The following is an 11,818-nucleotide window of genomic DNA, read 5'->3' as shown; positions in this document are numbered from 1 at the left end:
GCTATATAAGCAACCTCACTGCCTTGGCTGCGGGGAGGCTCGCACACAGCACAGCTCGGCAGCAGCGCAGGGAAGGTTTCGGTAAGCTGCAACTTTCTCTCTTCTTCCCAACTGGCTGCAAATCCCTTCACCCACAGCTGACAAACCCTCGCCTTGTCCCTAGACCGCAGCTCAGCTGGGGGCTCTGAGGCAAGAGGGCAAGACTCTTAATTGGGGGTTTTATGGCTTTTGTAGGTAAGAGAAAAAAAAAAAAAAACAAACCCAACCCCGCTAAGTTTTTCTCCTTCATCGCAGCTAGCGGTTAGGCAATTTTGTTATGTTATTAAGGCAGCATAATTAAGAGTGGCTGTGATTGAGGGTGAGGTGGAAATTAATTGATGGGCAGATGAAGGCACAGAGGCTGTGGGCTGGAAAACATCAATGGGGACACAGTTCCTGGTGTTCTACTTCTCCCTTCCACAGCCCAGCTAATGGATTTGGGGCAGGGTTATGGGGACAGCTGGAGCGGGGGCTTCGAGGGGGGGGATGGTGCCTTGCTCACGCAGGGCTGTTTGATCTCCCGCGGCTCTGTCCCACGCCAGCAATGCAAGCGCTCCCTGCTGCCAGGATCCAGCTGCTTGAACCCCCCCTTAGCATCGTGTGTCCCAGGGACGGGACAGTATCCTGTCCCAAACCCAGCACTGAACGAGTCACAGCCAGTTCCCAAAATAGCTGTCCAGTGGGAAACAGGCCTTCAGCCTGGATTAATTTTTCCTGGTTATTGTCTGGCCGCGAGTTCACGACCGCGCCGTAAGCCCACAAACCACCGCTCATGTGTTGCTTGTTATTTTTGCTTGACTGGGATTTGCTGAGCCATAATCAAAGTATTTCCTAGTCCCACATTCCCCAGCCTCGGATGGTTAATACCGCTTACAAATAACAGGGTGTTCTCACTGCCGGCTGCTCTTTGTCAGCCTCATTTTATGGGTAAACTGAGGCACTGAAAGGCTGAGCCAACATTTCCCCCCCCCCCAAGTTCATTAATTTTAAGTGCATAAAATAAAGCACCTGGAATTCCAGCTGGTGTCGCTCAGGATAACACCAGCTCCACGGGTACCTTTAGAAACCAAATACCCAAATGCTTGATGCCATTGGGCTAAGGGACTCAACCCAAAATCTGAAGTCGCTGAGCTGAGGAAGAGCAACACAAAGCCTCAGTCCCTCATCTCTGCCTGCAGAAAAAGGAAAACACTTAGCTTCTTGCTCGCATTTGCAGCAAAGGCTTGGCTTGTGGATGGGGTTTTCTGCTTTTGGAGGTGCCCAGGAGCCTTCCCCTTCCCCACGCTCCTGGGATGTTCTAGGATAAGATGCCATCCTTGAACTAAGCCCAGTTTGCAGGTGGGGGGGTGGAGGCGCGGAGATGTCCCTGCTCATGTGGGGGGCAGAGGGGGGTGCTGGGGGGGCCATGGAGCCGCCTGGGCTGTGAGAGCATCCCTGCAGAAGTATTTAAGCTGTTAAAAGGCACTTTCAGGAGATGCGATCACAAAGCAGCACTCTGCAGAATAGATTTAGGCTCAGATATGACGACAAGAAGCAGAGGGGATGGGAGCACAGACATGGAGCCCCTGCTGCTCCCCCCTCAGGGGCTAAGTGGGGGCTTTCTGCGGGGAGTGGGGGGGCAGGGGGTACAAGCAGCCCCACGGCATGTTTTGGACTGGTTCAACCTGGGAGAAGCTTTCTGAAAGCAGCAAGACCCCGGGTAAGCCTCGACATGGGTCTCTGCAGGTCTGGAGAAGGTGTGGGACAGCTGCGGATACTCCAGAAAGCCCCTGGTCACCCTCTGGAGACAACGATGGTCACTGCAAAAGGATGGATCATCCTCCTCCTCCTCCTGGGGGCAACATCTGTTTTAGGTGAAAGTTAAATGTTTCTATTCCCATCACGGTGCTGTCCTCTACCCGCAAGCCCGCCAGTGTGAAGGAATGTCTGTCGGCAGCCACTGAGCCAGCAGACATCGATGGCTGGGCACTGCTCTGGGTCAGCGTGGCATTTGCCCGGCTGGCACCCATCCTGTCCCCGGAGCAAGGGCAAAGCCTGTCTGTGAGTCAGCCAGGCTCTGGCTGACAAGGAATGAGCCACCCTGCCCATCGGCTGTGCTGGCACCATCCCTGCCTGCCACCCCTGAGACCCCCTGGCATCCAGCCTGCACCCCAGCTCCCCTCTGCTCCGAGCACACCCACCCTAGCCAGTGCCTTATCCATCGCCCAAGTGCAAAACCATCCCAGCCTCTGAGCTGAGCCCTCGGGAAGCAGCAGCAACATGGCTCTTCTCCAGGACAAGATGCTTGGGAGCAGCAGGGTCTGCCCACTGCTGCTCTGGTGGGTCACACAGCCGAGCGATAAGCAACCCGTCCCTTTGCTCCGGCAGGTCTCACAGAGAAAACATGCTCACAGACTCTTTGGATTTGTTTTCCAAGGCTATAGAGGAAATTTGCCCTGAAATGCTCTGGCCAGACGCCCAGGGATAAGAACAGGGAGAGTCAGTTTGTCCCTGGGGAGGTGCCCAGAAGCCCTGCTGAGCCCCTGGGAGCTCAGCACAGGTGAGAGCTGGTGCTGGGCAGCATCAGGCTTAGCTCCCCAGTTTAAATGGGACTGGTTCCAGCAAGCACCCCAGGAATGAGCCATGACCACTAGCTGCCCTTGGGCATGCAGGCAGCAAGCGAGTGCAGGTATCAGTCCATGTCCCATAGTGACAACCAACTTCACCCACCTTGGGTTAATTTCTCCCCGTGCAGGGAGAGATGGGATATATTTTATATCTCCAGCTATAGAAACACTATTTGATCTGAGCTGCTCCAACACAGAAAGCACAAAGAAGTTTTTCTTGGGTGACAACGGAAATGGCAAATCTGCATCATACCTGAGCCACAGTGATGCTGTGGGATATCTCCATCACTCCCTTTGTGTGGCATCTCCAGCACTGCATCCCACAGGTGCCCTAACTGGCAGCTCTCCCAAAGGAAAATCTGAAAAAGTGAGCCTAAGGATGCCCAATCCCTTGAATCTAATTAATCTAATTTAATCTCCAATTTATTGACCCTTAGGTCAAAGGCTTCTGAAACCAGCCCTTGCCAGGATCCAGATAGGACAGAAAACCTTCAGCCCGCTGGTAATGCTCAGCTTGGAGAGTAAGTTATTTCCCAGCTCAAGTGGCTTTTCCTTGCTGGGAAAAGGGGTGTTTGCATGTGTATTATTTTTTTCAGTCTTAATTGACAACCAAACAATATTATTTGAGTAGATGAGGACATTCAGGCAATGGAATAAATGTTAATCATTCACAACCTCCTGTAGGGTTTTGGCTATTGCTGACACATGCTGTTGGCTCCTCTCCTGGAAAAGTGAAGGTCAAGCGTGTGACCACAGCCCCAACTCCCACCAGAGGCACGCGCAGGCTGGGAGGGTGAGGAGAGCCCAGGGATGGGCAAGCACATGCTCCGACCTGCCTTTCACCTGCCCAGCCTGCCCTCACACCCGGGACAGTTTGCAACACCATTGCTTTAAAATTAAAGCTCATGGGGCGTTCATTACCTGTAGAACTCACTCTGCTCGTTAACCCCCGGGAGAAACGTCGGCCCCTCAAGCTTTACTGCCCAGGGCTCAGGATTTAAATTCCAGTAGGCACTGAAAGGGATGGAGGTGCCGATGCCATAACCAAGGGATTAGGGGATTTTCCCAGCCTTCCATCCTGCTCCCAGCAGCTCTCTTAGCCGCTGTGGAGGATCAAAGCACCGAAAACACACTCAGAGAGAAGTCCCCTCCACCTGCTGACAGGTATTTTTAGGAAAAGTACCAGGAAAATTGTTTTCCCCTCAAAGTGATGGTACAAGGCAGTGATACTGAGGCTGGGGCTCATAGAACAGGGCTGACTCCTACTACTCTAGAAAGCAAAATCTCGAGGTTTTGACCAGTGCAACTGGAAAATAAAGCATCTGCCCTTCACAGCAGTGAGCTATAAAACTGTTTTTGCCTGTAGGAGAGGGTGTGCCAGACCTGGTGGGGTTGAACAGCTGGGCTTGCTGCAGCCAGGCCACCGGGAGGGGATGGTGCTCAGCCAGGGAGAAGGCAAACCCTGCCCAAACCATCCCGCGCGTTCTCTGCCTGCAGGTACGAGGAGCAGCTCTCGCCGGGGAGACCCGATCTTCACCTACGCCAGACGCAGTACGTTCCTGCCGCTGGTGCTGCGGGGTAGCCCTGTCCCTCCCCACATCCCTGCCAGCACTCAACCCCTCAGCTTATCCCTCATCCTCTGCTTTCTGATTTTTCTGCTGTCAAGGTGCTACCCAGAGCCATATAATGCTATTTTCCTCCACAGGACTCTCCTTCTCCTTTCTTATCATCGCTGCAGATTAAAGCAGCCGATCCCAAACAAGGTTACGATCTTACCGAGACCCCACTTTAATCTGCTGCATGTTAAATTTTTGCTTGGGGCAAGTACAGACAGGTATTTATCCATGCACCACCTGGGAGGGGACCACATCCCCAAGCTCACCTCCTCCTGCATCCCCCAAATTGCTAAATCAGGTCTATGGATGTGCCACTTGGGATGCAGATTAAAACAGATTAAAAACTCACCCATTAAGCCCAGAGCTCACTCCAAACCAGACATGACGTGCCCGTGGCTGGTCTCATTTAAATGGTGTTTTCCAGTCATCTGCTTTTGTAAGCCAGGGGTTGGTTTTCGCCCATCACTATTGGATCAGTCCCGCTGCGTGCCTGTCTGCCTTTCTAGGAAAAAACACAACCTGGTTTATTACAAATTGGGTGGAAGAGTACGTGTGGGAGATGACACAGCACACGTCTCCAAGAAACCTCATTTTTGGCAATTTTAGTCACAAGTGCATCCTCATAAACATTATTAGAATGTTGTCATTTAAAAACAAACCCAAACCACAGGCTTGGAGTGGCTCTCATCCATTCAAAGCAGCTTAAAACAATAGTATCTAGTAGCCCAGTTAAAGAAATTCCTTTAAAAATCTAATCCAATATTAAACTCTCGTGTGTTTTACAAATCAGCAGGCCCCTAACATGCTCAGCCTGCTTGGTAGCATCTTAGGCTTCTGTTTTACACACAGTAAAACTGGTGCTCATGATAGGACACATGCTCCCCCTATAAAGAACATATGTTGAAGTATGGTTAAAGACAGTCAACACAATCATGCCAACAACTTTACCCTTTTCTTTTGTTTTTTTTTTTTTTTTTTCATTTTAACAACATTTGAAACACAGGCAAGCATTGCCCCTCAGACAGCATTTAAATGACAATGTGTGTTTGATTTCCCTTAAGCCACTGTTATTCAACACTAAGCAAGAGCTGCATGCACTTTGCTCCTCTCAGGTTTATCTTAATCATCCTGAATTTGGTAGCCTGCGGAGAATGAAGTCAGAAGCCTTCACATACCTTCTTGTGCTTTATTTTCCAGCTCCCTAAGCACTGAGTTTGCTTAATCCATGGGGTGCGTAACACCCAAACGCGTAGTCTGAGCTATACAGAAGTTGCTAAGAAAACAACTGCCTGTTTTCAGGCAGCTGTATGTGTAACGTGCGTCTCATTAACACACCACTGATGTTATTCAAGGTCCACCGGTGCAAGATTCAAAAAGGTTTTTGTCTCCATGGTCGAAATGGAGCGAGTGTTCAGCAAAGTGTGGCCAAACCGGTGTGCAGAAGCGTACCAGATCCTGCCTAGCTGAGCGCGTCTGGGGTGTGCACTGTAATGAAGCAACTGAGGAGGGACGGCTCTGCATTGGACATGTTTGCTCAGGTGCTCCTATAACTTCACTTATGGGCGGGGAATGACGTCCTACCTCACCACTGCATAGGTGTTATACCCCCTTCATGATCATTTTACCATCTTTCTCTCCCTTGCCAGAATTTTGTGATGCCTGTGCCTTTCCCAGCAGGGCTGTGAAGTACTGAGGGAGCAGAGCGTGGGGAGTTTATAGCCAAACAGCAAGATAAGAGGGGTGACCAGATATGGGGAATCATCAGGGACCCATAAAGATCCTGGTGATACAAGAAAAATCTCATTAGTCTTGTTATCACAGCAGCTCTCAAAGTGGAAGCAGCAAGTGCAGGCAGCTGTCTCCATGCGATCTGCTGGAAGGAGAAGAGTTGGGAATATTGAATTGCCACTGCCCCTGATGAAGGGGCTTGTTACTAATTGTATTATTCTTATAATGCCCTTTTAAACAAATAATTCTGAAAATAGTTGACGTTTTCCCCAGGAACGCTGTTTCAGGTTTTCCCTGATTTCTTCCAGTTATTTCCAGCTTTAAAGAAATTATCAGAGAGCTGCTGTACAGGGATACTCTGTGATTGTAAAAGGAATGACCTGATTAATCCTGTTATTTAGGATTAATTGCTATAGGTAATGAACATGTTTCAGAGTCACTGTTTGGGAGACCATTTGTTAAACCCATCGAGTAGTGCTCATTTTGCAATTAGCCTGTGTCCTGCCCAAGCCAGGATACCACTGAATAAGGGAGACAGTTTTTAAGATATGCCAAAGTCATGACTTTGGGGCGTGAGCTGGTAACAGAAACCTACAAAGTTTAAGGCATTTGGATTTGTAATTTTGCCAGGGTTGAGCTAAGAGCTTACATGCTGATCTGGATTCAAATTTCCCCAAAATTCAGCCCTTTGGGGAAGGTAAATAACAGTTCCTAGCTGTAATTATATCCACGTGGCTGCTTTCTACTAATTGTCAGGTTCAAAATTACATCGTCTCTGTGTTTCTAATGCACAGCTGTTGATAATCAGTAAAAATATGTTTTGGATACAATTTATTCCTTATGCAGTATCTGCCTTATTGCATCTAAATTAAAAGCAGACACGAGACTGTGCCATGAGTGTTAAGGGACTTGGGGCTGCTTTCTGACATGCCTGCCTCTCCTCCAGCGTGCAACATCACCTGCCTCATGGGCCGTGTCAATGCCGACTGTGATGCCTGCATGTGTGAGGATGCAACCCTGCATGGGAAGGTCTCTCTTGAGGATGGGTCACCCGCTGCAGATGCCCGAGTCTACCTGCAAGCCAAGAAACTCAAGCTGTTGACAATGGCTGATAACAGGGGCATGTTTAGGATCCCAGGGGTTTGTCCCGATGGCAAAACCACCCTGAAAATAAAGAAAGCCAAATATGCAACAGCAACTGTCACTGTGCCTGAGAGCAACAGAAGAAACCTGGCGATCCAAGTGCAGCTGCAACGATCAGGTAGCCCCAAAAAGGGGAGGAATGTAAAGGCTTTACAAAGTAACCAGAAATAAACCATGATTTTAGGAGAGTAAGAGTAACAAGGCCTTTTCCTTCTCCCACAGGCAAACCCTACATTTTCAGGAGCCCCGAGGACAAAGCCAGGAGAGTGGGACAGAGTGTGTCACTCTGCTGTGATGCCTCCGGGACCCCGGCCCCTGACCGCTACCTCTGGTAAGGAACTCAAGTCTGATCAGGCAGAAGCATCAGCTGTCCCACAGATTCAATTTTTATCTCCTTACCATCTCCATAAAGGTGGGAGATTTTTAGCTATAAAACAGCTAAATATGCCGAGAACAGATTGCTGCAAATTATGGTTTCCTCGAGATGTGCCGAGCTGGCATTTCTCACAGGTGCGGTAACATCACCTGCCAAGGAATTTACTGGAAAAACATACAAATAAGAGCGTGACAAACCTCAGCAGTCACAACTAGCAGCTCTGCCTGCCTGCCAGCTGCCCAGCAGCCACATCTCAGTACTTCCAGGGGAAGAGGAATAATTTGTAGGTGATGCTACACAGGCAGACTACAAATGGGGAAACTGAGGCAAGAGGTCTGGCACAATCCACACAGCCGGGTGCAGGATCAGACCATTGCTCTGCTCCAGCCAGGCGGTCAGCTCTGTCCGCTTAACTGCCTGCCTGTTCCTGGCAGGTACCACAACGGCTCACTGTTGGATCCTTCTTTATACAAATACAAAAACAACCTGATTCTGAAGAACCTGAACAGAGACCAGTCCGGAGAGTATTTCTGCAAGGCCAGCAGCGCCGGGGGGTCAGCGAAGTCCCAACCCGCCAAGCTTGCTGTTATAGGTAAGAAAACGTGCACGATGCTCTCCGAGTGGCTGGGGAGGTGGCAGTGTGCAGAAAACAGAAATTGTGATACATGTGGGAAAGAAAAGTCACAGGAAAAAGTATTTGGGGTTGATTTCATGCATCCGTTAGCATCTATGAGTTAGCAGAGCTGCTTTTAAACCAGATGCTCTCTACAAGCTCTGGACTGCAGGTGACTTGCCAAGCTCAATCTGCTGGTTTCAGCAGATTTCTCCCTGTACTTGCTGCCTGACGTGAATATTTCTGTTTGTATAGCTGGGGTTTTGTTAAACCTTGGGACAAATTTTAGTCTATCCATAGCCAAAAAGCCAGGCAGCTGCAGAACATCTAGCTGAGGGTGGGTTGGATGGCAGTGGTGGGTAAGCAGGAGCTGGGATGCTCCTGCAAACAGCACTGCTCTTCATCAGGTACCTCAAGTTCAACCTGAGCACCTGCCTCACCGAAATGGAGGCTGGATTAATTCAGCCAACCCAAATCCTGCAAAACATCTGGTTTATGGCTACAAAACCCTCACTGTTATTGGAAGCAATGTTTAGCTCTGAGGGTTTCAGACCACATAGCGATGACTGTACAATTATTTCATGCTGCTCATTAAGAAATCCTACTCAACAGGAAGACAAGAGGCAGCCTGCAACTCCCAACCTCAAAGCCACCCCATCCGACTTCCTCACGACTGCTTCCAAAAAGCAACAAACTCTTTCTACTACGACGTGGGCAAGTGCCCAGCAAAGACCTGCGCTGGGAAGCTGGATAAAGGACTTCGATGTAAGGACAATGTTGCCTACTGCTGTGGGGTGTCCAAGATGGAAACCAGAGACATCTCCTGCAACGGGTACACACTCCCCACTAAAGTCATCGTAGAATGTGGCTGCAAGAAATGCACTGAGACCAAAATAATGGTTCGAGGCAGAGCCACAGCAGCAGATAATGGTGAGCCCCTGAGGTTTGGCCACATCTACTTGGGGAACAAGAGAGTGAGTATGACTGGATACAAGGGAACCTTCTCTATCCATGTCCCAGCAGACACAGAAAGACTAGTTTTAACTTTTGTCGATCGGCTGCAGAAGTTTGTGAACACAACAAAAGTTCTGCCTTTCAAGGAAAACGGAGGCGCTGTGTTTCATGAGATCAAGCTACTAAGAAAGCAAGCCCCTGTTACGCTGGAATCCACTGAAACCAACGTGATTTCTTTGGGAGAAATGGAAGAAGAGGATCCAATTGCTGAATTAGAAATTCCTTCCAATGCATTTTATAGGAAAAATGGAGAAGCCTACAGAGGCAAAGTGAAAGCCAGTGTGACATTTCTGGACCCAAGAAAAGTCTCAATGGCTGCTGTGACACAAAGTGACCTGAACTTTGTAGATGAGGAAGGGGACATATTTCCACTCCGCACATACGGCATGTTTTCCGTGGACTTCACTGATGAACAGGGCACAGAGTCTCTTAATGCCGAACAGGTGAAGGTTCATTTGGATGCTGCTCAGGTCAAGATGCCAGAGCACCTGCAAGAGATGAAACTTTGGTCCCTGAACCCAGAGACAGGATTATGGGAGGAAGAAGGGGACTTCAACCTTGAAAAAAGCAGACGGCGCAAAAGGGAAGAGAGAACTTTTTTGGTTGGGAATATGGAGATCAAAGAAAGGCGGCTTTTTAACCTGGACGTCCCAGAGAGCAGACGGTGCTACGTCAAAGTTCGAGCCTACAGAAGCGAGAGATTTCTGCAAAGCGAGCAGATCCAAGGGGTTGTGATTTCTATTATAAACACAGAGCCAGAACCAGGGTTCTCCTCCAACCCCAGAGCGTGGGGCCGTTTCGACAGTGTGGTCACTGGTCCAAACGGCGCCTGCGTGCCTGCCTTCTGCGATGAGCAAAACCCCAGGGCCTACGCAGCTTATATCTTGGCAAGCCTGGGGGGTGAAGAGCTCGAAGCTGTGTCCTCTGCTCCCAAACTCAACCCTAACGCTGTTGGGGTCCCACAGCCATATCTCAACAAGCTCAACTACAGGAGAACAGACCACGAGGACCCCAAAACTAAGAAAACTGCATTCAGCATTAACATGGCCAAGCCAAGCCCTAACTCCCCAGAAGAAAACAACGGCCCTATTTATGCCTATGAAAACCTTAGAGAATGCGAGGAAGCCCCACACAGCGCTGCTCACTTCAGGTTTTACAGGATAGAGGGAGACCGGTATGACTATAATACTGTTCCCTTCAGTGAAGATGACCTCATGAGCTGGACTGATGACTACCTGGCATGGTGGCCCAAGCCCATGGAATTTAGGGCCTGCTACATTAAAGTAAAAATAAACGGACCCCAAGAGGTGAATATAAGATCTCGTAACATGGGTGGGACACACCCGCGTACCATTGGCAAGCTCTACGGCATCAGGGACGTCCGCAGCATTCGTGACCCTGAGCAGCCAGATGTGTCAGCAGCCTGCCTGGAGTTCAAGTGCAGCGGCATGCTCTTTGACCAAGACCGTGTGGATCGCACACTTGTGAAAGTGGTCCCACAAGGCAGCTGCCGCCGAGACAGCGTCAACAGCATGCTTCACGAGTACCTGGTGAACCACCTCCCCATGGCTACGAACAACGACTCCAGCGAGTACACAATGCTGGCTCCTCTCGACCCACTGGGACACAACTACGGCATCTACACTGTCACCGACCAAGACCCAAGGATTGCCAAGGAAATTGCCCTGGGCAGGTGTTTTGATGGCACATCTGATGGCACCTCCAGAACCATGAAAAGCAACGTCGGCATTGGATTGACTTTCACCTGTTCAGAGAGGAGTGCAGCAGAGCAAAGCATCTTCCAGTCTCAGAGGAACTCAGGCCAGCAGTCCATACTGGTTCTGCCAGGGGAGAGCCCTGCGTACCGAAGGCAGCCGGCAAGCCGCCGAACCACCCAAGGCAGGATCCCAACAAGAGGTCAACGTTCTCCCACATACTAGAGCTGTATAGAAGTCTCAGTAAAGTCAATCACACTCGATTAAATGTAATTTGAAAGTAACACCTACCAGCCAATAACCTAACTCAAAGCCAGCAGGTGTCATTATTTTTGAGACATAATTAAGGTGCCTTTTTTTTTTCTCCCCCCAGCAGAAAGGAAAGACATAATGCAAAAATTGGGGGCCAGTAGCAGTAGGGAGTTCATGTCTTATTAAATGCATCCATTAAAAAAAATCTTCTTTCTGCCTGACATTAAACAGCTTCACATGATAGCCTAAAGGGAAGACTAAACACATGATTCAATTAAGTCATGTACATAAACCATTCTTCTGTTCTGCATCTGCAGACTTTGCCAGCCCAAGTACCTGTACAGTAGTAACATGAAAAGAAATAAACCTATTTCTTCATATGGAATTCAACTGCAAGGTTTTGTACTTGAAATGTAAGTATTTTATTTATTTCTAGCTTGGTTTAGAATGACTGTATTCAAGCTAAACTTCCGGCAGCTGCATTTCTAAGAACTCACACGCTCAATAGGACAGAGAAGCCATGTGGATTTGTAGGCTTCACGTGGATAAAACTACAGTCTTCTCTTGCTTCTTGCATTATTTGACAAGAAAATCCATGCTCTATGATAGGGTAGGTCAATTTAAAAAGTAATTTTGTAACTTTGACAATGCTGCATTGCTTTTTTGTTTGAAATGCCCAAGTAAATAAACCACATGTAGAGCTGGCCAAAGAACAA

At 49.0% G+C, this 11,818-nt stretch overlaps 1 protein-coding gene across 1 annotated transcript; it reads left to right on the top strand.

Annotated features, from left to right (window-relative positions):
* CILP (cartilage intermediate layer protein) lies at positions 1-11,818 on the top strand. Its single transcript, XM_080396890.1, has 9 exons — positions 1-81; positions 1,765-1,892; positions 3,083-3,166; positions 4,143-4,196; positions 5,614-5,799; positions 6,936-7,250; positions 7,355-7,463; positions 7,943-8,100; positions 8,734-11,818. Exons 2-9 carry the CDS (start codon positions 1,832-1,834, stop codon positions 11,073-11,075), a joined length of 3,309 nt encoding a protein of 1,102 aa, XP_080253016.1. The 5' UTR covers positions 1-81; positions 1,765-1,831; the 3' UTR covers positions 11,076-11,818.

This window comes from Falco punctatus (assembly GCF_963210335.1).
Source record: "Falco punctatus genome assembly, chromosome: 7".
Taxonomy (NCBI): Eukaryota; Metazoa; Chordata; class Aves; order Falconiformes; family Falconidae; genus Falco; species Falco punctatus.
Note: the sequence above shows the minus strand (reverse complement) of the source record. Positions and strands in the feature narration are given on the sequence as shown.